The sequence below is a fragment of the Spinacia oleracea genome, chromosome 5 (genome assembly GCF_020520425.1).
Source record: "Spinacia oleracea cultivar Varoflay chromosome 5, BTI_SOV_V1, whole genome shotgun sequence".
In the NCBI taxonomy this organism is placed as follows: domain Eukaryota; kingdom Viridiplantae; phylum Streptophyta; class Magnoliopsida; order Caryophyllales; family Amaranthaceae; genus Spinacia; species Spinacia oleracea.
The window spans coordinates 45,137,584-45,157,843 of NC_079491.1; the positions used below are offsets into that span (position 1 = coordinate 45,137,584).

The 20,260-nt window shown below is 41.4% G+C and overlaps 2 protein-coding genes across 3 annotated transcripts; both read right to left on the minus strand.

Annotated features, from left to right (window-relative positions):
- Positions 1-300: 300 nt before the first annotated feature.
- Positions 301-1,656, minus strand: LOC130461069 (uncharacterized). Of its 2 annotated transcripts, XM_056828975.1 has the most exons (3): positions 1,279-1,656; positions 992-1,182; positions 301-916 (listed from the first exon to the last, which is right to left on the minus strand). In XM_056828975.1, exons 1-3 carry the CDS (start codon positions 1,397-1,399, stop codon positions 323-325), a joined length of 906 nt encoding a protein of 301 aa, XP_056684953.1. In that variant the 5' UTR covers positions 1,400-1,656; the 3' UTR covers positions 301-322. The 2 variants fall into 2 exon arrangements, with proteins under 2 accessions (XP_056684953.1, XP_056684952.1); XM_056828974.1 differs by having other exon boundaries at positions 992-1,656.
- Positions 1,657-2,189: 533 nt separating this feature from the next.
- LOC130460911 (uncharacterized) lies at positions 2,190-4,807 on the minus strand. The gene is made up of 3 exons (XM_056828723.1): positions 4,248-4,807; positions 3,935-4,102; positions 2,190-2,636 (listed from the first exon to the last, which is right to left on the minus strand). The coding sequence occupies exons 1-3, from the start codon at positions 4,337-4,339 to the stop codon at positions 2,561-2,563; spliced, it is 336 nt and encodes a 111-aa protein (XP_056684701.1). The 5' UTR covers positions 4,340-4,807; the 3' UTR covers positions 2,190-2,560.
- Between the last annotated feature and the right edge of the window lie 15,453 nt (positions 4,808-20,260).

Consider the following 20,260-nt stretch of genomic DNA (forward strand, 5'->3'; position numbering starts at 1 on the left):
GATGCACCTTGGCAACCATACCTATTGATTAAGCCTATTAAGCCTATTGATCAAGGAATAATCAAATTATGAAGAGCAAGTAAATGCGAGATAGGAGAAACATCAAAAAATCTATTTACTTATAAAACAACGCCCGTAGAAAGGCGTGTGAAAGTAGCTCAGAATTCCTGACCAGGAAAAAGAAAGAGAATTGTTGTGTGCTCAGCAGGCACAATGATACAGACGCCATCAGCGCCAAAACTTTACAACATAATTGTTTTTGCCCTTAGGCACTGGAACGCTTGAATAAAATTTTTTTTAAAAAAATAGGAAAGGAAGCAAATCAGGGGGCGGCCGCATCGTCCTCGTCATCAGATGATACAAACTCAGGGGGCGGCTGACCAAGACGTTCAGCAGCCAACACAGCGGCACTGTGCTCCATTCGCCGCTGGAACCACCCAAGATCATACTCTGACATGTGGCTCTCCCAGGCGTGCTTAACAGCGTCCTTGGTCGCTTGTTCCCCCTGATCATAGGATTCCAGAAGACGCTCACGCAAGGTGCGAACTTGCGATCTGGCCGTCTCTAGCTCCCCACGAAGATGCTCGGCTTCCTCAGCCGCCTCTTTGACCTGAGGGTACTCCCGCAACTGGTCCTGAAGCGCCCGTATTTCCGCCGCCGCTGTCTTGGCTTCCTCGACCATTGCCACCATGTCCTTGTCCTGCGCCAAGATCTTCTTAAGCAGCTCGGCCTTGTCAGATCTCAACGCAGCCACCTCCTTCGCTTGAAGGTCTATGGTCGTCTGCATCTGCAGGCGGACCTCTTCAATGGACTTGAACGCATAGTCACCATGGTGGGTGGACTCAGCCACCTGAGCTTTGAGCTCCTCAGCAGTGCGGGTCTTCCAGCTCTTGCAGAATTCCATGCGGCAGAACAACTGCAGAAGAAGCTACATATTAGTAAATGACTCTAAAAGGGAAGACAAGTACAAGCAAGTTGGAAATAGACTTACGTCGAGAAGAGTGGCCTGGATCGCACCAAACTGGGCGTCAGTCTTGCGGCCAGGAAGAGAAGCAACATACTCAGCGGGGACGGCCTTAAAAACCTTGCGGCATATAGCCACCCTATCCTTTGACGAATAGTGTGGAGTAGCAGGTACGTTCTCATCCTCGGCAGCAGCTGCATCCTTCCCTTTGTCTTTGGCTATAGGAAAAACAATGGCCTTAGGATGACGCGGAGAGTAAGAAGAACTGCCAGAGGAGGCTCGATACGTCTGAACGACGTTCGAATAATACTTACCGCCCGAAGACCTAGCTCGGCGGGCCACCTCCGCCGGTATCTGAGAGCGGACGTCGGCCGGGATTCCCGAAAGAGGGTCCTCCACCAAGTCCACCACCAGAGACGGCTTGTCCACGCCCATCTCTTCGTCATCAGGGCATCCCCCCTCAGCAACCTTCGACTCGTCTTTCTTCACGAGACGGCGAGGTAGGGGTTTTGGCTTCTTGAAGGTACTCGGAGTCTCCGAGCCAGCCGGCACAGCTCTCTTCTTCAGCTGGGACAGAGTCGTCCCCTTCTTCTTCCCTGACGCCCTAGCCGCGTCCTTAGCTTGCTAAAAAAGAAAGGACAGTCAAATATTAGGCCTCGTCATCTATCGCAAGTCACTCACCATGTAGTGGCTCGTCATTTAAAAGGACGCCCGTCTTAAAAATGACGAGGCGTACCTCATCGATCACAAGTCACTCACAAGATAGTGGCTCGTCATTTAAAAGGACGCCCGTCTTAAAAATGACGAGGCGTACCTCATCAATCACAAGTCACTCACAAGATAGTGGCTCGTCATTAAAAAGGACGCCCGTCTTAAAAATGACGAGGCGTACCTTATCAATCACAAGACACTCACAAGATAGTGGCTCGTCATTAAAAAGGACGCCCGTTTTAAAAATGACGAGGCGTACCTTATCAATCACAAGTCACTCACAAGATAGTGGCTCGTCATTAAAAAGGACGCCCGTTTTAAAAATGACGAGGCGTACCTTATCAATCACAAGTCACTCACAAGATAGTGGCTCGTCATTAAAAAGGACGCCCGTCTTAAAAATGACGAGGCGTACCTTATCAATCACAAGTCACTCACAAGATAGTGGCTCGTCATTAAAAAGGACGCCCGTCTTAAAAATGACGAGGCGTACCTTATCAATCACAAGTCACTCAATAAATAGTGGCTCGCCATTAAAAAGGACGCCCGTCTTAAAAATGACGAGGCGTACCTTATCAAGTGCAAGTCAATCGCAGAAAAGTGGCTCGTCATTAAAAAGGACGCCCGTCCCAAAAATGACGAGGCGTACCCTATCAATCACGAGTCACTTGAAAAAACACTAACTAAGGGGCCCGTCAATAAAAAGTGACGAGGCCTACCTTAGCAAACACGGGTCAGATATCAGGATATCGGCTCGTCACTAAAAAGACGTCCACTGTAGACGCTGGACGGGAGAAGTTTAACTTGCAAAAAAAAAAAAAACGACAACCTAAGAGAATACTCACCTTCTCCTCCAACTCGGCCTTGGCTTTCTGCATCTTGGCCTCATAGATGTCCGCCATCCAATCGGTCATATCGCCCTTCCCAATATCCGCCGCCGATAGCTTGCTCATTCCTTCCTCTGTGAACAAAAGAAATCCAAAGTTAGAAAAAATGAATAGACCAACGCGGAACGGCACATAAATTGGCATACAACCTCGAGTCATGGAATATCCTAAGCCTACGGCCGCTAGAAAGGCCTCGTTCCGAAACTGGCTAATGTGCGGCAACCACTCGGCCGGCACATGGAAACTCTTATCCACTGTTAAGTGGTAAGTGTTGGCCCTGAACAGGACCATTATCTGATCCCACTCTTCGGCAGTAAGGGGGGGAAGGGGCTCGTCACGATCCATGAAGTTGGCGTCACAGTTCCAACGGCTCATTCTCTCATACATCTCCTGGTCGTCAGTGTAAAACACGACCCACCTCTTCCTCCACATATGCCACTTGCTGAGCTTGCCGACCACTGTCTGGTAGGTACCACGGCTGCTCAGATTAAACCACCCTTTGGCGGCACTGGGGGAACGAGAGAGGGAGACCAGATGCAGAAAGGCGTTGAAGGACGGCTCCACGTCGTTCAGTGCACATTTGGCAATGTAGCCAAAGATATCCGCCCATGAGTTGGGGGTCAGCTGAGCCACCCCAATATTGAAACCATCTAACACCTCCACAACGAAGGGGTGTGGAGGGAATCTCATGCCGAGTTTGATTGACGCGGCATACACAGGGAATTCTCCCTCGGCAAGCAGGCTGACGGTCGAGTCCAGACCGGCCGGCACGCGCATTTGGTACCCTTCCCCCACGCAGAGGTCATCCCTCATCTTGGCTCCATGCCTGTCTAACCACCGCATCCAGCCCACGTCTGGGTGAATCTCTGACGGAAGCAATTGGGCCTCCTCCCGTCCTCTGGGCCTAATAAGCTGGGGAGCAGCTTCTTGTTCCTCGGCGGCCGATGACAATGGAGCGACGCTTGGCTCCCCCACTGCCTGGCTCGCTCTACCCTCCGACGAGCTTGCCGCCTGCTCCCCCGCCTCGACGTACTCGTCGATCTCTTGAAAGAGTTCGGCAAATTCTTCGTCGACTGCCGAGGCGGTGGAAGAATATCTCTCCCTAGGAGGTGTCGATGCTTCTTCCCGCAAGCGCAGGCGCGTCGGATCTGCCGTTTGCTTGGTTCTAGCCATGCCTTCTGCATAGTGAACGAAGCACGGCTTAGGGGTGACCAACAATGAAGAAAAAGACGCGATTGGACGTCCGCCCCGACAAAAGATGAACGGCGGAAAAATCTTAAATAAAACCTTTAAACCCTTACCTAGTACTAAGAGGTCGGCCGCTAACAAAGAGAAAAATGTCAAGAGGATAACAAAAATGGCGAAAACTAACCTTGAAAGATCTGCGAAGTACTTGGTGAAGAACAGGATGAGTATCGCGAAGAACGGGATGAACTTCACGAAGAACAGGATGAGTGTGACGAGGAAAAGGATGAGTCTCGTGGTGGCCGGAAATCGCCTGATGGTGGTAGGAACACGCCGGAAATCGCCTATGAAAGCTCTGTGAAAATGAAATGTAAAAAATGAAATTTACCCCCCTCACCTCTATATATAGGGAGGGGCAAAATGGAGAAAGGTGACACGTGTCACCATCTCAACACCTGACCCAAAGATGAAGATGCAAAACAAGAGTCAAGAAGCGATACCCGGAATGTGTTTCCAGAAATGCCCTTCTTGAGGGGCAAATGTTGTGGGCAAAATTACCGTGCCTTCGTGTACCAATGAGGACGTGACACATGGCACGTATTGCGCCCCCTAAGCAGAAATCATACGAAGTCTACTCCGAGGCATGAGTATTAATCTAGGTATCTACAATGTATGTATTTAAGTGTGTATAAATGTATGTATAACACCTATACCTGGAAAGGGGCTTAATTAGTATGTATCCCAAGTGAATGACTAAGCACAATAGGCCCAAACAGCCCACTATTGCCAAAAGAGACCAGAGAATTGTAAGGAGAAAGGACACGTGTCCTCCTCCCATTCCCCAGCCAATCATGTAAGGGGAATATTAGGTCATTCCCCCAAAAACCTAGTACTATAAATATTCCCACTTCCCTAGAAAAAGGGGTCACAATCAATACATTCTAGAGCAATTGCTGCTCTGCCTTCTCTCTACTTTCTCTCTCTATAAAAATACAATCTTGTTTAATCTGTAAAAGTTACCAAGAAACCTCCCAGGTATCTCACCGGAAAAACCCCACAACAGTTCCAAATTGTAGGAGGCCTCGATATTTCATTTATTATGTTTTTAAAAGTTAGTTGACATTAAATTCCGTTGCGTAATTCTGGTACTAGCCTTAACCGTTATCACGGTGGCGGTAATACTTTAGTAATTCCTTTATTTTAAGTTGGAAAATGGTTTTATAAAAGCAAGGAATTATTAGGGTGTTACAAAGTGGTATACTAGAGCTTAGTTTCATTCCTTCTTTGTAGTAAGCAATACTACAAAGTGGTAATCGGAGACTAATGCGGAACTTTAGGATTTTTAAATATTATTTTCCTAAAGTCAAAACGTATTATTTTGAGTACTCAATATTTTAAAGGTCAAATATCAATTATTTTGGGTCGTTTGAAATAAGTTGAAAAGTCGGATTATTATTTAATTTAATTAAATTTTTTCGAAATTTTTAATTATTTGAAATTTTCGAAATAAATTCGAATTATTTTTTTTTCGGATTTTCTTAAATATCCGAATTATTTTATTTATTTATTTATTTATTTATTATTTATTCGAATATTTTTTTCGAATTTACATTTTTTTCGGACCTTTTTTTTTATTTTCCGAAATTAATTTGTTTAATTAATTAATAATTCTTATTAATTTTCGATTTTAACTTAAATAATTTCAACTAAGTTAGGAGTTATTTCTTAATTAATTTCGAAAATTAATATTATTTTCAAGTGAGGAATGGGTAGACTAGGAAGGGCATATTAGTCTAAGAATGCATATTATGTGACAATGTGATTTATTAAGTGCCACGTATGTGTTCTAATCATGTTTTATCTTGCTTTATGTGATTAATTGCATCATATTTCATGTTGAGTATATATACTTGTGCATTGAAATTGTATGGCTCCACGAACTATTTATTGTATCATTTTTGGGTTGGAACTTCTATGGAAACGCGTTAGTAAGACTTTTTAGTTGTGATTTTCAGGAATTAAGGATGCTACCTTCTAAGTTCACCAGTCTAGGATACTTTGAGAAGATGGATAATGAGACTCCTCACATGTATGTCTAGAAGATCGTGTTTGCTTGCAACTATCTTGCTTCGACCAAGGATATGCCCCACCTTAGGCACAAAGAGATGATGGCTAGTATGGTTATACATTGTTTGCCCCATAAGAACCTCAAGAACAAGTTCAGTGACATGCATTTTAATGATGGTACCCCAAATTGGTACAAATATGGGACTGGAGATGGTAAGTGGAAGTATGATACTAAGGTTCTTACTACTATCTTAGAGGTTGCGAAGAATAGCTATGAGGATGGGAAGTACTCTGCGGGCCTAGGTATGGGCTATGGAGGAATAGAAAGTGATGGTGAGGATGGCATGATTCATGATGAGCAAGCTAGTGATGTTGAGGAGGACGATGATGATGATGATGATGTAGTAGAGATTGAAAATCCTAATCCTGTAGTTCCTGAACCAACCATTGAGATATCCAGTGGATCTGAAGATGAGCTTGGAGAGAATAATGTGGTCGATAGTGAGCCACAACAGAATAATGAGGCTATGGATGAAGACTCTGATCCGGAAGAAGACTTGGATGATCCTAATGATCAGGACTTTACTCCAGAGCAATACAAGGAAAGAAAAGATCGTCGTGATGACGTTAGTCTCTAGAAAATGTAATCCTTAGTTTATTTTTCGTTGAATAATAAAGTAGCAAAGCTACTACTTATGGTTGTTAGTTCTATCATAGTTGGAGAATAAATGTTATGTCATTGGTGGATGTAAGACCTATTCATTGAAGCATTAATAAAAGAATATAATTCCCTTTTCGTTATCTCTTAAGTTCAATTTTCAATTCTAAGTCTTGTGGGTATCGCAAAGGGATTAATTGTTATTTCTTCAATGAAATTTTATGTGCAAGGTGGTCAAGTAGCAACCATCTAAATTTTCATGCATCGAATAGTGGGGTGAGAAGGCCCAAAAGTGGCGCCAACTCTTCCCCTAGGGCGCGCATAACTGTGTTCTTGTTGTGAGTAGGTTCGTTGTCGAACTAGTGCCTTAGTAATATCATGTCCAACCAATATTAAAGTTAGCCTTTTTTATTTTATTCAGACGAAGGGATATGGCTAACCAAGAGATTTCTGAAGTGGTTAGACAACTAGCTGAGGTAGTTCGAGACCTAGCTCAAACTAGAGCCAACCCAGTGCATGATCCGGCTGGGGAAATGTTTAAGAAAATAGCTCAAAGCAAGCCTCCACTGTATAGCAGAGAGATTGAACCAAGTGTGCTTGAAAACTGGTTGAGAGAGTTTGATAAGCTCATTGTAGTTGTGAATTGCCTCGAAAACCTTAGGGTGAACAGTGCTGTGTACTACCTGAGACGTGAAGCTGATTTATGGTGGCAACGATGTGAGAATACCCTTAGAGCCACACCTAACTTTGGGTGGGAAGCATTCAAAACTGCACTAAGGAACAAGTTTTACCCACCTTATCTGAAGAAGCAAAAGGCGCAGGAGTTCATTGAACTCAAAATGGAGGGTCTGTCTGTGACGAAATACTATTCTAAGTTTATAGAGCTGTCTAGGTTTGCACCCGAAGTGGTGGCAACGGAAGAGCTCAGGGCTCAAAGATTTGAGAATGGTTTGACCATGGACTTACAACTGTTGTTGTCTGGAGACACCTTTACCTCATTAGACACCCCGTACGGAAAAGCTGCTCACCTGTATGGGTTACAACAAAGGAAGAATGGGGGTACTGAAAAGAGAAAGGATGGTGGAAGCTCGAATCAAGGGAATAACCATCAGAATCAGGGGAATTTTAAGAAGCACAAGGGGAATGGGAACTTCCAGTTTAGGGCTAACAATGGTGGTAATCGCAACAACCAAGGTGGTGGAAATCAGTCTGGAAGGAATGGAGTACGGACCTACGATTATAGGCGTTGTAACATGAATCACCCTGGAAAGGATTGTGATGGAAACTTAGTGACTTGTAGATTCTGTCAGACGTTAGGCCACATGGAGTATGAATGCTATTCTAAGAATGGAAAGCCTAACCAAGGTAACCACCAAGGCAATAATCGAAATAATCAGAACCGAAATGGGGGAAATGGAGGTGGAAACCAAAGGAACTACCAAGGTGGTAACAATGGCAATAGCAATGGCAATCACCAGAACCATGGAAAGCCTGGAGGAAACCAACAGCAGAATGGGAACCGAAATAACAATGGAAACACCAATGGAGGTGGCTATAACAAAGGAGTTGCCCAAGGAAAGTTGAATGTGATATCTAGGCAAGAAGCGGAAACTTCCTCCGACGTCATAGCGGGTACTTTTTCTATTAATTCCGTTTTAGTTAAAGTTCTATTTGATTCTGGTGCGACTTATTCTTTTATATCAGTAGATGCTTTGGGGAAACTAGGGTTGAAAGAGCCTGAAGCAATTGAAGTACCTATAGTCATACCTACTGGTAGTATAGTGAAGTGTACCAAAATCCATAGAGATGTGCCTTTGACCATAGCCAAGACCGTGTTCTTATCTAACCTAATCGAGTTTGAGTTAGGAGAGCTAGATGTAATTCTAGGAATGGACTGGTTGGCCATGTTCAAAGACAAAATAGATTGTGAGAAGCAGAAGGTTCACTTGAGGTCTAGCCTAGGCAAAGTAGTGTCATATCGTCATTTTGGTAAGCCTAAGAACATAGGGATCATCACGGAAATGGAACTCGTGAAGCTAGTTGGTAAAGGGAACCCAGTCTTCTTATGCAATGCGAGGAACCTAGAGCATGTGATCAAAGATCAACCTGAAAATATTGCAGTAATTAATGAATTCCTCGATGTGTTTCCGGAAGAGATCCCGGGGATGCCTCCCAATCGACCTATTGACTTTACCATAGATTTAGTGCCTAGAACCGCGCCTATTTCAAAAGCTCCCTATCGAATGGATCCAGCAAAAATGAATGAGTTAAAAGGCCAACTGGAGGATCTATTGGAGAAAGGTTACATTAGGCCAAGTGCATCGCCTTGGGGAGCACCAGTGTTGTTTGTGAAGAAAAAGGATGGAAGTATGAGGCTCTGTATAGACTACAGGGAGCTCAATAAGGTCACAATCAAGAATAAGTATCCTTTACCTAGGATAGAAGACCTATTTGACCAACTAAAAGGAGCAGGAATCTTTTCGAAGATCGATTTGCGTTCGGGTTATCATCAATTGAGAATCGCTGATCATGACATACCAAAGACCGCATTCAAGACTAGATACGGACATTATGAGTTCACTGTTATGCCTTTTGGGTTAACCAATGCACCTGCAATATTTATGGACTTAATGAACCGTGTATTCCATGCCTATTTGGACAAGTTTGTGGTGGTTTTCATAGATGACATCCTAGTGTATTCAAAGAGTGAAGAGGATCACGCTGAACACTTGAGATCTGTGTTGAGTACCCTGAGAGATACCCAGTTGTATGCCAAGTTCTCAAAGTGTGAGTTTTGGTTGGAAAGAGTTGTATTTTTGGGACATTTTATATCTAAGGAAGGAGTGGCAGTTGACCCTGCTAAGATCAAAGCTGTTAGTGAATGGCCTATACCCAAGAGTGTGACTGACATTCGAAGTTTTCTGGGATTAGCTGGCTACTATAGACGCTTTGTGTAAGACTTCTCTAGGATAGCCAAGCCCATGACTACCTTGATGAAGAAGGAAGCAAAGTTTGAATGGAGTGACCAGTGTGAGGAAGCATTCCAAGCCTTGAAGACGCGATTGACAACCGCGACAGTGTTAACCTTGCCAGATGAGAGTGGTACATATGATGTGTATAGTGATGCCTCTAAGAATGGTTTAGGGTGTGTATTGATGCAGAACGGGAAGGTTATTGCGTATGCGTCGAGGCAATTGAAGCCATATGAATCCCATTACCCTACCCATGATTTAGAGCTAGCTGCTATAGTGTTTGCATTGAAGATATGGAGACACTATCTGTATAGTGTGAAGTGTAGGATATTTACGGATCACAAGAGTTTAAAGTACATCTTCTCACAGAAGGATCTGAATATGCGCCAACGAAGGTGGTTGGAGTTAATCAAGGTCTATGATTTGGATATCCAATACCATGAAGGAAAAGCCAATGTAGTGGTGGATGCCTTGAGTAGGAAATCAAGTCATAGTGTTAATGCGTTAGTAGTTGCTAACGAGCTGTGTAAGGACATGCAGCGTTTGAACCTTGAAATAGTAAGTGGGGAAAACCTTGAGGGAATGATGAATGCCTTAACCATCCAGCCGTCAATATTTGATGAGATTAGGGAGAATCAAGCTGGTGATGTAAAGTTGGAGCGAATCAAGGAAAAGATTTCGCAAGGTAAGGAGTTAGAATTCCGAATCCATGATGATGGAAGTTTGAGGTACAAAGGCAGGTGGTGCGTGCCTCAAAAGTGTGGAGAATTGAAGGATAAATTGATGAAAGGAGGGCATAATACGCCATATTCTGTGCACCCAGGTGGTGAGAAATTGTATAAGGACTTGAAAAATGTCTATTGGTGGCCAAGGATGAAGAACGAAGTGGCTGAATTTTTGGCTAGATATCTGACTTGTCAGAAGGTCAAGATAGAGCACAGGAGACCTCAAGGAAAGGTCCAACCTTTAGAGATTCGAAGCTGGAAATGGGACTGTGTTTCTATGGACTTCGTCACTTGTTTGCCTAAGTCAAAGACCGGAAATGATACAATTTGGGTTGTGGTAGATAGGTTAACTAAGTTAGCAGTGTTCATACCAATGAAGGAAACCTGGAAGATGGAACAACTTGCTAAAGCTTACATTAAGAATGTTGTGAGGTTACATGGAGTTCCTAAGGATATCGTATCAGATAGGGATTCAAGGTTTCTTTCGAATTTCTGGAAAAGTGTGCAGAAGAGCTTTGGCACGACATTGAAAATGAGTACAGCCTTCCAACCAGCCACAGATGGACAAACTGAGAGAACTATCCAAACCCTGGAGGACATGCTTCGAGCATGCGTCATTGATTTCCAAGGAAGTTGGGAAGATAGCCTGGATTTGATTGAGTTTTCCTATAACAATAGCTATCATGCTAGCATTGGAATGACACCATTTGAGGCTTTGTATGGACGAAGGTGTAGAAGTCCCCTTTGCTGGAATGACATTAGTGAAACCGTAGTGTTGGGACCTCAAATGATAGAGGACACCATGAACCAAATCCGAACCATCCAATCCAAGATTCAAGCGGCGTAGGATCGTCAAAAGAGTTATGCAGACTTGAAACGTAGGGATGAAGAGTTCAATATAGGTGATAAGGTGTTGCTCAAAGTGTCACCAATGAAAGGTGTCATGAGATTTGGAAAGAAAGGGAAATTAATCCATAAGTACGTAGGCCCATATGAAATCTTAGAAAGAACTGGAAAGGTAGCTCATAGACTAGCCTTGCCTATGGACTTGCATAGAGTGCATAATGTGTTCCACATATCTCAGTTAAGGAAATATATCCCGGATAAGTCGCATGTGTTGCAACCGGAGACCATAGAGTTAGACCAAAGTTTAACCTTTGAGGAAAGACCTGTCAAAATCCTTGATAGCAAAGTGCTTAGTACGCGTACTAAAGATGTGAAAATTGTCAAAGTGTTGTGGTCTAATCAAGAATATGAGGAAGCAACTTGGGAAGCGGAGGACGAAATGAGAAAGAAATATCCCGAGCTTTCCCGAGGTTAGTTGTGTTAGGTTATGATATATATGAATAAACATAAATCATGCGGAAAAACCATAAAGCAAGGAAACATATTATTTACACATAATCATTTAGCATAATTCAGATGCATACACTTTGTAGCGTTCCCTCCCTAGCTGCGCCCGAACCGAACAAGAACAAGTCTTTAGGACTCCAAGTGTCGTCCCTCCGTAGATAGTCCACAGCACGTCCGGATCCGCCTTAAGATTGACCAACTAGAATCGCCCTTAAGGTACTATATATTTTCAGCTAATAGGGCAAGAATATGGCTGATTTTTCTACTTAAAAATCTTAGCTTTTTATTGTTTGAATACTTAAAATACTCGATGTAAATATGTGACCCTAGGCACCTATTTATAGAGTTATGGAAAAGGACTTGGAATCCTATTAGGATACTAATTTATTTAATTAGAATCTTATTAAAACTCTATTAAACAAATTCTATCTTTATTAGGATTAGGATTTAATCATAGAACAAATTCTAATAGCCTTAGGATTTGTATTGCACACAACCGCACACGAGAACAAGCACAAGCACAGCCCGCGCAAGCCTCACGGCCCACGCGAGCTGCTCTTGCTCGCAGCCCATGTCGCAGCCCACGACTGCTCCGCGCGCGCCATAGGCCTTGGCTGGGCCTGGCATTGCGCTGGGCCTGGTCGAGGCTTGGCGTGTGGTTTGTTGCGCTTGGCTTGCTGGGCGATGGCCTAGCTTCGTGCTAGGCCTTCGTCTAGCGAGCCTCGTCCGATGCTAATTCGTACGATACGCTTCCAATTAAATTCCCGATTTCGGAATTCATTTCCGATACGAACAATATTTAATATTTCCGATTCCGGAATCAATTTCCGTTTCGAACAAATATTTAATATTTCCGTTTCCGGAATTATTTTCCGATTTCGATAATATTTCCGACTCTGACAATATTTCCGTTTCCGGTAATATTTCCGATTCCGGCAATATTTCCATTTCCAATAATATTTTCCGATACGTACCATGTTTCCGTTTCCGGCAACATCTACGACTTGGATAATATTTATATTTCCGTTACGATCCATATTTCCGTATCCGGCAATATCATCGTTTCCGAAGTATTCATTTCTTGCCTTTGACGATCTCAGCTCCCACTGAAACCAAGATCCGTCGATTCCGAATATCCATAGATGGAGTATTTAATTCCATTAAATACTTGATCCGTTTACGTACTATTTGTGTGACCCTACGGGTTCAGTCAAGAGTAAGCTGTGGATTAATATAATTAATTCCACTTGAACTGAAGCGGCCTCTAGCTAGGCATTCAGCTCACTTGATCTCACTGAATTATTAACTTGTTAATTAATACTGAACCGCATTTATTAGACTTAACATTATATGCATACTTGGACCAAGGGCATTATTTCCTTCAGTCTCCCACTTGTCCCTAAGGACAAGTGTGCATTTCCTAATTCCTTTATCGCTCGATGCTTGCTCTTGAACATAAGGTAAGAGTTGTCATCCTCATTATGTCCAGAGGTGTTTCTCGGTTTCAGAGTTCAACTGATCAAATAAACAGATAATCATAGCCTATGATTCATCCGAGCACGGCCATGCATTTTACAGTTTCTAGCTCTCCGAGTGGCCTTGTACAACTTTTAAGCATCTCATCCCCATTTATGGGAGGACAATCCCAATCTTGCGATCTTGAGATTAGACTTCGTTTGATAGGTGATTACCTGAGCGTTGCCTTTATAGCCTCCTTTTACGGTGAGACGGTTGGTCAACGTCAAAGTAACCAGTTCTCAAACAAGTAATCTCAAATCACTCAGGTATTGAGGATTCAGTGTCTAATAATTTTAATGAAATTTACTTATGACAGATTTTCATCTCTTACAGTAAAGTTTCATAGGTCTGTCCGATACTAGTCTTCCCAAAGTAAGTATCTATGAAAATGATTACGACATTGCCATGTCCACATAGTTCAAGAAACAGAACTACTAGTCATCTTGCATTATAGTCGTCTAACGTTTTCTATGCGTCCATCTTTATAGAAAACTCCGACCAGGGACCATTTTCAACTTTTGACATTCAAGTTCACTTGGTAGACATTTCTTAGTCACAGGACTGGTCCTGACAGTCTATCTTGAATATTTCGTCAAATTAAAGGGACTCATCATTTAATAAACCACAAATTAAATGGAAAATGAATTCTATTCATTTATTGTGAATGATTAACCAATAATGTTTTACAAAGTATTAAACTCTAAAACTTTAAAACATTAAACAAGGACATCAAAGCCATTCTCCAATATGCTTGATTCCCATAGCTGTAGTGTGCGAGTTGTGCTTTGCCTGCGGCAGAGGTTTATTCAATGGATCTGATATGTTGTCATCAGTTCCAATCTTGCTTATCTCGACTTCTTTTCTTTCAACGAACTCTCGTAGAAGGTGAAATCTACGAAGTACATGCTTGACTCTTTGGTGGTGTCTAGGCTCCTTTGCCTGTGCAATAGCTCCGTTATTATCACAATACAGGGCTATTGGTCCTTTAATGGAGGGGACTACACCAAGTTCACCTATGAACTTCCTTAGCCGTATAGCTTCCTTTGCTGCTTCATGTGCAGCAATGTACTCCGCTTCAGTTGTAGAATCCGCAATGGTGCTTTGCTTAGCACTTTTCCAGCTTACTGCTCCTCCGTTGAGGCAGAAGACAAAACCAGACTATGATCTGAAATCATCTTTGTCGGTTTGGAAACTTGCGTCCGTATAGCCTTTAACAATTAATTCATCATCTCCACCATAGAACAGGAAGTCATCTTTGTGCCTTTTCAGGTACTTCAGAATATTCTTGACAGCAGTCCAATGTGCCTCTCCTGGGTCTGACTGGTATCTTCTCGTAGCACTGAGTGCGTACGCAACATCCGGGCGTGTACATATCATAGCATACATTATTGAACCAATCAATGATGCATATGGAATCCCATTCATTCGTCTACGCTCATCAAGTGTTTTTGGGAACTGAGTCTTGCTTAGAGTCATTCCATGAGACATGGTTAGGTAGCCTCGCTTGGAGTCTGCCATATTGAACCTATCAAGCATCTTATTGATATAAGTGCTTTCACTAAGTCCAATCATCCTTTTAGATCTATATCTGTAAATCTGGATGCCCAATATGTACTGTGCTTCTCCTAGATCCTTCATCGAAAAACATTTCCCAAGCCAAATCTTGACAGAGTTCAACATAGGAATGTCATTTCCGATAAGTAATATGTCGTCGACATATAATACTAGAAAAGCAATTTTTCTCCCACTGACCTTCTTGTATACACAAGATTCGTCTGCGTTCTTGATGAAACCAAAGTCACTGACTGATTCATCAAAACGTATTTTCCAGCTCCTGGATGCCTGCTTCAATCCGTAGATTGATTTCTTTAGCTTGCATACCTTTTTAGCATTCTTTGGATCCTCAAAACCCTCAGGCTGTGTCATAAACACAGTTTCTGTTAAAACACCGTTTAAGAAAGCGGTTTTGACATCCATCTGCCATATTTCGTAATCGTAATATGCAGCGATTGCTAACATTATCCGAATAGACTTTAGCATTGCAACTGGTGAAAAGGTTTCATCGTAATCCACACCATGGACTTGCCTGTAACCTTTTGCAACCAATCTAGCTTTGAAAACTTCAAGTTTCCCATCCTTGTCCTTTTTCAGTTTGAAAACCCATTTGCTTCCAATGGCTTGGTAGCCATCTGGCAAATCGAACAAATCCCAAACTTGGTTTTCAGACATGGAGTCTAATTCAGATTGCATGGCTTCTTGCCATTGCTTGGAGCTAGGGCTCGTCATAGCTTGTTTGTAAGTCGCAGGTTCATCACTTTCAAGTAATAGAACGTCATAGCTCTCGTTCGTCAAAATACCTAAGTACCTTTCCGGTTGAGATCTATATCTCTGCGATCTACGCGGGGTTACATCTCTAGATTGTCCATGATTCTCACCAGAAACTTCTAAAGATCTCTGAGTTTCATCCTAAATGTCATCTTGAGCATTCTCCAGAGTTTGTTGTTCGACTCGAATTTCTTCGAGGTCTACTTTTCTCCCACTTGTCATTTTGGAAATGTGATTCTTTTCCAAAAAGATACCATCTCGAGCAACAAACACCTTGTTCTCAGATGTATTGTAGAAGTAATAACCCTTTGTTTCCTTTGGATAGCCCACAAGGATACATTTGTCAGATTTTGGATGAAGTTTGTCTGAAATTAATCGTTTGACGTATACTTCACATCCCCAAATCTTAATAAAAGACACTTTTGGAGGCTTTCCAAACCATAACTCATATGGAGTCTTTTCAACAGCTTTAGACGGAGCTCTATTTATAGTGAGTGCGGCTGTATTTAGTGCATGTCCCCAAAATTCTATTGGAAGTTCGGCCTGACCCATCATTGATCTAACCATGTCTAGCAAGGTTCTGTTCCTCCGTTCTGACACACCGTTCCATTGTGGCGTTCCAGGAGGAGTCAATTCTGATAGAATTCCACATTCTTTCAGATGGTCATCAAATTCATAGCTCAGATATTCACCGCCTCTATCAGACCGCAGTGCCTTAATCTTCTTGCCTAATTGATTCTCTACTTCACTCCGAAATTCCTTGAATTTGTCAAAGGATTCAGACTTATGCTTCATTAGGTAGACATAACCATATCTACTGAAGTCATCAGTGAAAGTGATAAAGTAGCTGAAACCACCCCTAGCATTTGTACTCATTGATCCACATACATCTGTATGGATTAAATCCAATAGTTCAGTTGCTCTTTCTCCAACTTTAGAGAAAGGTTGCTTTGTCATTTTGCCAAGTAAACATGATTCGCACTTACCATATATAATCCTCTAAGTCAAATGGTTCTAGAATTCCTTCCTTTTGAAGTCTTTCCATGCGTTTCAAGTTAATATGGCCTAATCGACAATGCCACAGATAGGTGAGATCTGAATCATTCTTTTTGGCCTTTTTGGTATTTATGTTATAAACTTGTTTGTCGTGATCTAATAAATAAAGTCCATTGACTAATCTAGCAGATCCATAAAACATCTCTTTAAAATAAAACGAACAACTATTGTCTTTTATTAAAAAGGAAAATCCCTTAGCATCTAAGCAAGAAACATAAATGATGTTTTTAGTAAGACTTGGAACATGGAAACACTCTTCCAGTTCCAAAACTATCCCAGAGGGCAACGACAAATAATAAGTTCCTACAGCTAATACAGCAATCCGTGCTCCATTTCCCACTCGTAGGTCGACTTCACCCTTGCTTAACTCTCTACTTCTTCTTAGTCCCTGTGAATTGGAACATAAGTGTGAGCCACAACCTGTATCTAATACCCAAGAAGTTGAATTAACAAGTATACAGTCTATAACGAAAATACCTGAAGATGGAACGACTGTTCCGTTCTTCTGATCTTCCTTTAGCTTCAAACAATCTCTCTTCCAATGCCCCTTTTTCTTGCAATAGAAGCATTCGGATTCAGAAGTGGGTTGACTTGGCACCAGTTTGCTTAGTTGGGCTAGCCTTGTTGCCACCTTTCTTAGCATTCCTCTTCTTTCCAGATTTCTTGAATTTTCCCCCACGCACCATAAGTACATCTTGCTTATCACTTTTGAGCGTCTTTTCAGCGGTCTTCAGCATACCGTGAAGCTCAGTGAGCGTTTTGTCCAGACTATTCATACTGTAGTTCAGCTTGAACTGATCATACCCGTTATGAAGAGAATGGAGGATGGTGTCTACAACCATTTCCCGAGAGAATTGCTGATCCAGCCGACTCATATTCTCAATGAGTCCAATCATTTTAAGAACATGTGGACTTACGGGCTCGCCTTTCTTAAGCTTGGTCTCAAGAATTTGCCTATGAGTCTCGAATCTTTCGACCCGAGCCAGATCTTAGAACATGTTCTTTAACTCACTGATGATCGTGAAAGCATCTGAGTTGATGAACGTTTTCTGTAGATCTGCACTCATGGTTGCAAGCATTAGACATTTCACATCCTTGTTGCCATCAATCCAACGATTAAGGGCTGCCTGAGTGACCCCTTCACCTGCGGCTTCGAGCATCGCCTCTTCCAGGACATACTCCTTTTCTTCCTGCATAAGAACTATTTGCAAGTTCCTTTGCCAGTCAAGGAAGTTTTTCCCGCTCAACTTCTCCTTTTCGAGAATTGATCGAATATTGAATGAATTGTTGTTTGCCAAAATTAAAACTACAATTGAAAAAGAATAAACAAATAAATAATCATTCACAGTTTCTCTTAATAAACTTAAATTCTAGCATACATGCATAATTCAATGTTCATTAAGCATTTTATTCAAGTTATGTGTTCCGGCAGGTGTGAATAAAATGATTCCAAGATCCTAAAACCCATTGAAGAATTAAGCACATTATGTATTTAGACACAATTCTAAAATCTTTTAGGTAAGCAAAAGCCTTTTGCTAATAGTCTAGAAACTACTCTTGGTTGATAGGTACGTCTAAGAACTTATTAGGTAAACCTATCGATTTTGCCACGACATAAAAGGACTCCTTACTTATATCGTTGAGTTTCACCAAAACTAACATGTACTCACAATTATTTGTGTACCTTACCCCTTTAGTATCGATAAGTAACACCTCGCTATGGCGGAAAACTATTACTAAGATCGATGTAAAGGATATCCAAGTAAGTGTTATTTTGGCATGGCACCTTTTAACTCAATTTTTAAGTTTAGAACTTAAGGCTCTTACTATGTTGGTTAGATTTTAAGTGAACTAAAATCCTTAATCATGCAATATAATCAAGCCACAATCTCATGCATATTTAAGACATATTTAAAATCAAATAAATAACTTAAAGAATGCATAAGATAAATGTGATCTAGTATGGCCCGACTTCATCTTAAAGCTTCAACTTCAAAGTCCGTCTTGAAAATGGATGGAAACTTCTTTTGAATTTCTCCGTGGGAGGCGCCATTTTCTTCAAATGGGATAAGCTATAATTAAACTAATTACAACTATTTGATGGTACGCAGACCATATTTGAATTGAAAAACAAATTTGGTGCTTTAGACCAATTACATTCAAATTAATGGTATGCAGACCATATTTTCTATCCTATTTGGGCTATACTAGTCACTTCATAACCTGCAAAACAGTACATATATAATATATACCATTCATCCATTCATTATCATGAATGGCCCACATAATTGGTTAGTTAAAACACATTGTATGCATCACATAAATATTTGCAGTAATTAATTAAGGGCACCAATAATCTACCAATTATTCAGTCCTTATTAATTCTAATCAAGTTGTTTAACCTTAAAGGATTTGTAGACCTAATCAAGAGTTTATGACTAAAATTGCTCCCACTTAAACCAATAAATTCATATGCTTTACTAATTTTAAACATAAAAATGTATTTCTAGTCTAACCGGAAACATACAAATTTAATTAAAATTTAAAGCTCATATAAATTTATAATTGAATCCATTTATTTAATTTATTTTTCAGTTGAATTAAACGAATTTAAATTAATTCAAGGTTTAATTTTAGTAAAATAATTAGTATAAATAAAATTTATAATAATTATAATATGCAAAATTAAAATCCGAGAAAACAATTTAAATTATTAATTTTAAAATTAATTAAAATTATTTCCGAACCAAAAATTTCAAATTAAAATTCTAAATGACTCTATAGTAACACAACGAGCACTTGGGCTTGCGCCCAAGCCCCGTCAATTTAAATTAATTCAAGGTTTCTTTCGAATTTTTGGAAAAGTGTGCAGAAGAGCTTTCGAATTTCAGATGCATACACTTTGTAGCGTGCCCTCCCTAGCTGCGCCCGAACCGAACAAGAACAAGTCTTTAGGACTCCAAGTGTCGTCCCTCCGTAGATAGTCAACAGCACGTCCGAATCCGCCTTAAGCTTGACCAACTAGAATCGCCCTTAAGGTTCTAAGAATTTCGGCTAAATAGGTTGCAAGTGTTTGGCTGATTTTTGCTTCAAAATCTTACCTTTGAATACTTCAATGTTGTGTGTATAAATCTGTGACCCTAGGCACCTATTTATAGTGTTATGGAAAAGGAATTATAGTCCTATTAGAATACAAATTTATTTAATTAGAATCCTCCTAGGACTCTATTTAAATAAACTTTATCTATTAGGATTAGATTTAATCATATAACGAATCCCGGTAGCTTTAGGATTCGATTAACACACACACGAGTGGCGCACAAGCACCGCACGCCCGCACGCAGGCCTTACGGCCCACGCCGAGCGCACAGCGCAAGGCCCAACTCGTCGCAGCCCCTTTGCTCCGCATGCGCGCCCAAGCCTTGGCTGGGCCTGGCTTTGCGCTAGGCCGGGTCGAGGCTTGGCGTGTGTTTGTTGCGCTTTGGCTCGCTGGGCGATGGCCCGGCTTCGTGCTGGGCCTTCGTCTGGCAGGCCTCGTTCGATGCTAATTCGTACGATACGCTTCCGATTAAATTCCCGATTCCGGAATTCATTTCCAATACGAACAATATTTAATATTTCCGATTCCGGAATTAATTTCCGTTTCGAACAAATATTTAATATTTCCGTTTCGGGAATTATTTTCCGATTTCGATAATATTTCCGATTCAGACAATATTTCCGTTTCCGGCAATATTTCCGATTCCGGCAATATTTCTATTTCCAATAATATTTTCCGATACGTACCATGTTTCCGTTTCCGGCAACATCTACGACTTGGATAATATTTATATTTCCGA

Coding starts and splice junctions, on each gene's coding strand:
- LOC130461069 (XM_056828974.1), bottom strand. CDS start 1,399: ATGGGCGTGGACAAGCCGTCTCTGGTGGTGGACTTGGTGGAGGACCCT. Junction 917..991: donor TCCAGGCCACTCTTCTCGAC/GTAAGTCTATTT, acceptor CTTCTTCTGCAG/TTGTTCTGCCGCATGGAATT.
- LOC130460911 (XM_056828723.1), bottom strand. CDS start 4,339: ATGTGTCACGTCCTCATTGGTACACGAAGGCACGGTAATTTTGCCCAC. Junction 4,103..4,247: donor TTTCTGGAAACACATTCCGG/GTATCGCTTCTT, acceptor TCATTTTCACAG/AGCTTTCATAGGCGATTTCC. Junction 2,637..3,934: donor TACTTCGCAGATCTTTCAAG/GTTAGTTTTCGC, acceptor TTTTGTTCACAG/AGGAAGGAATGAGCAAGCTA.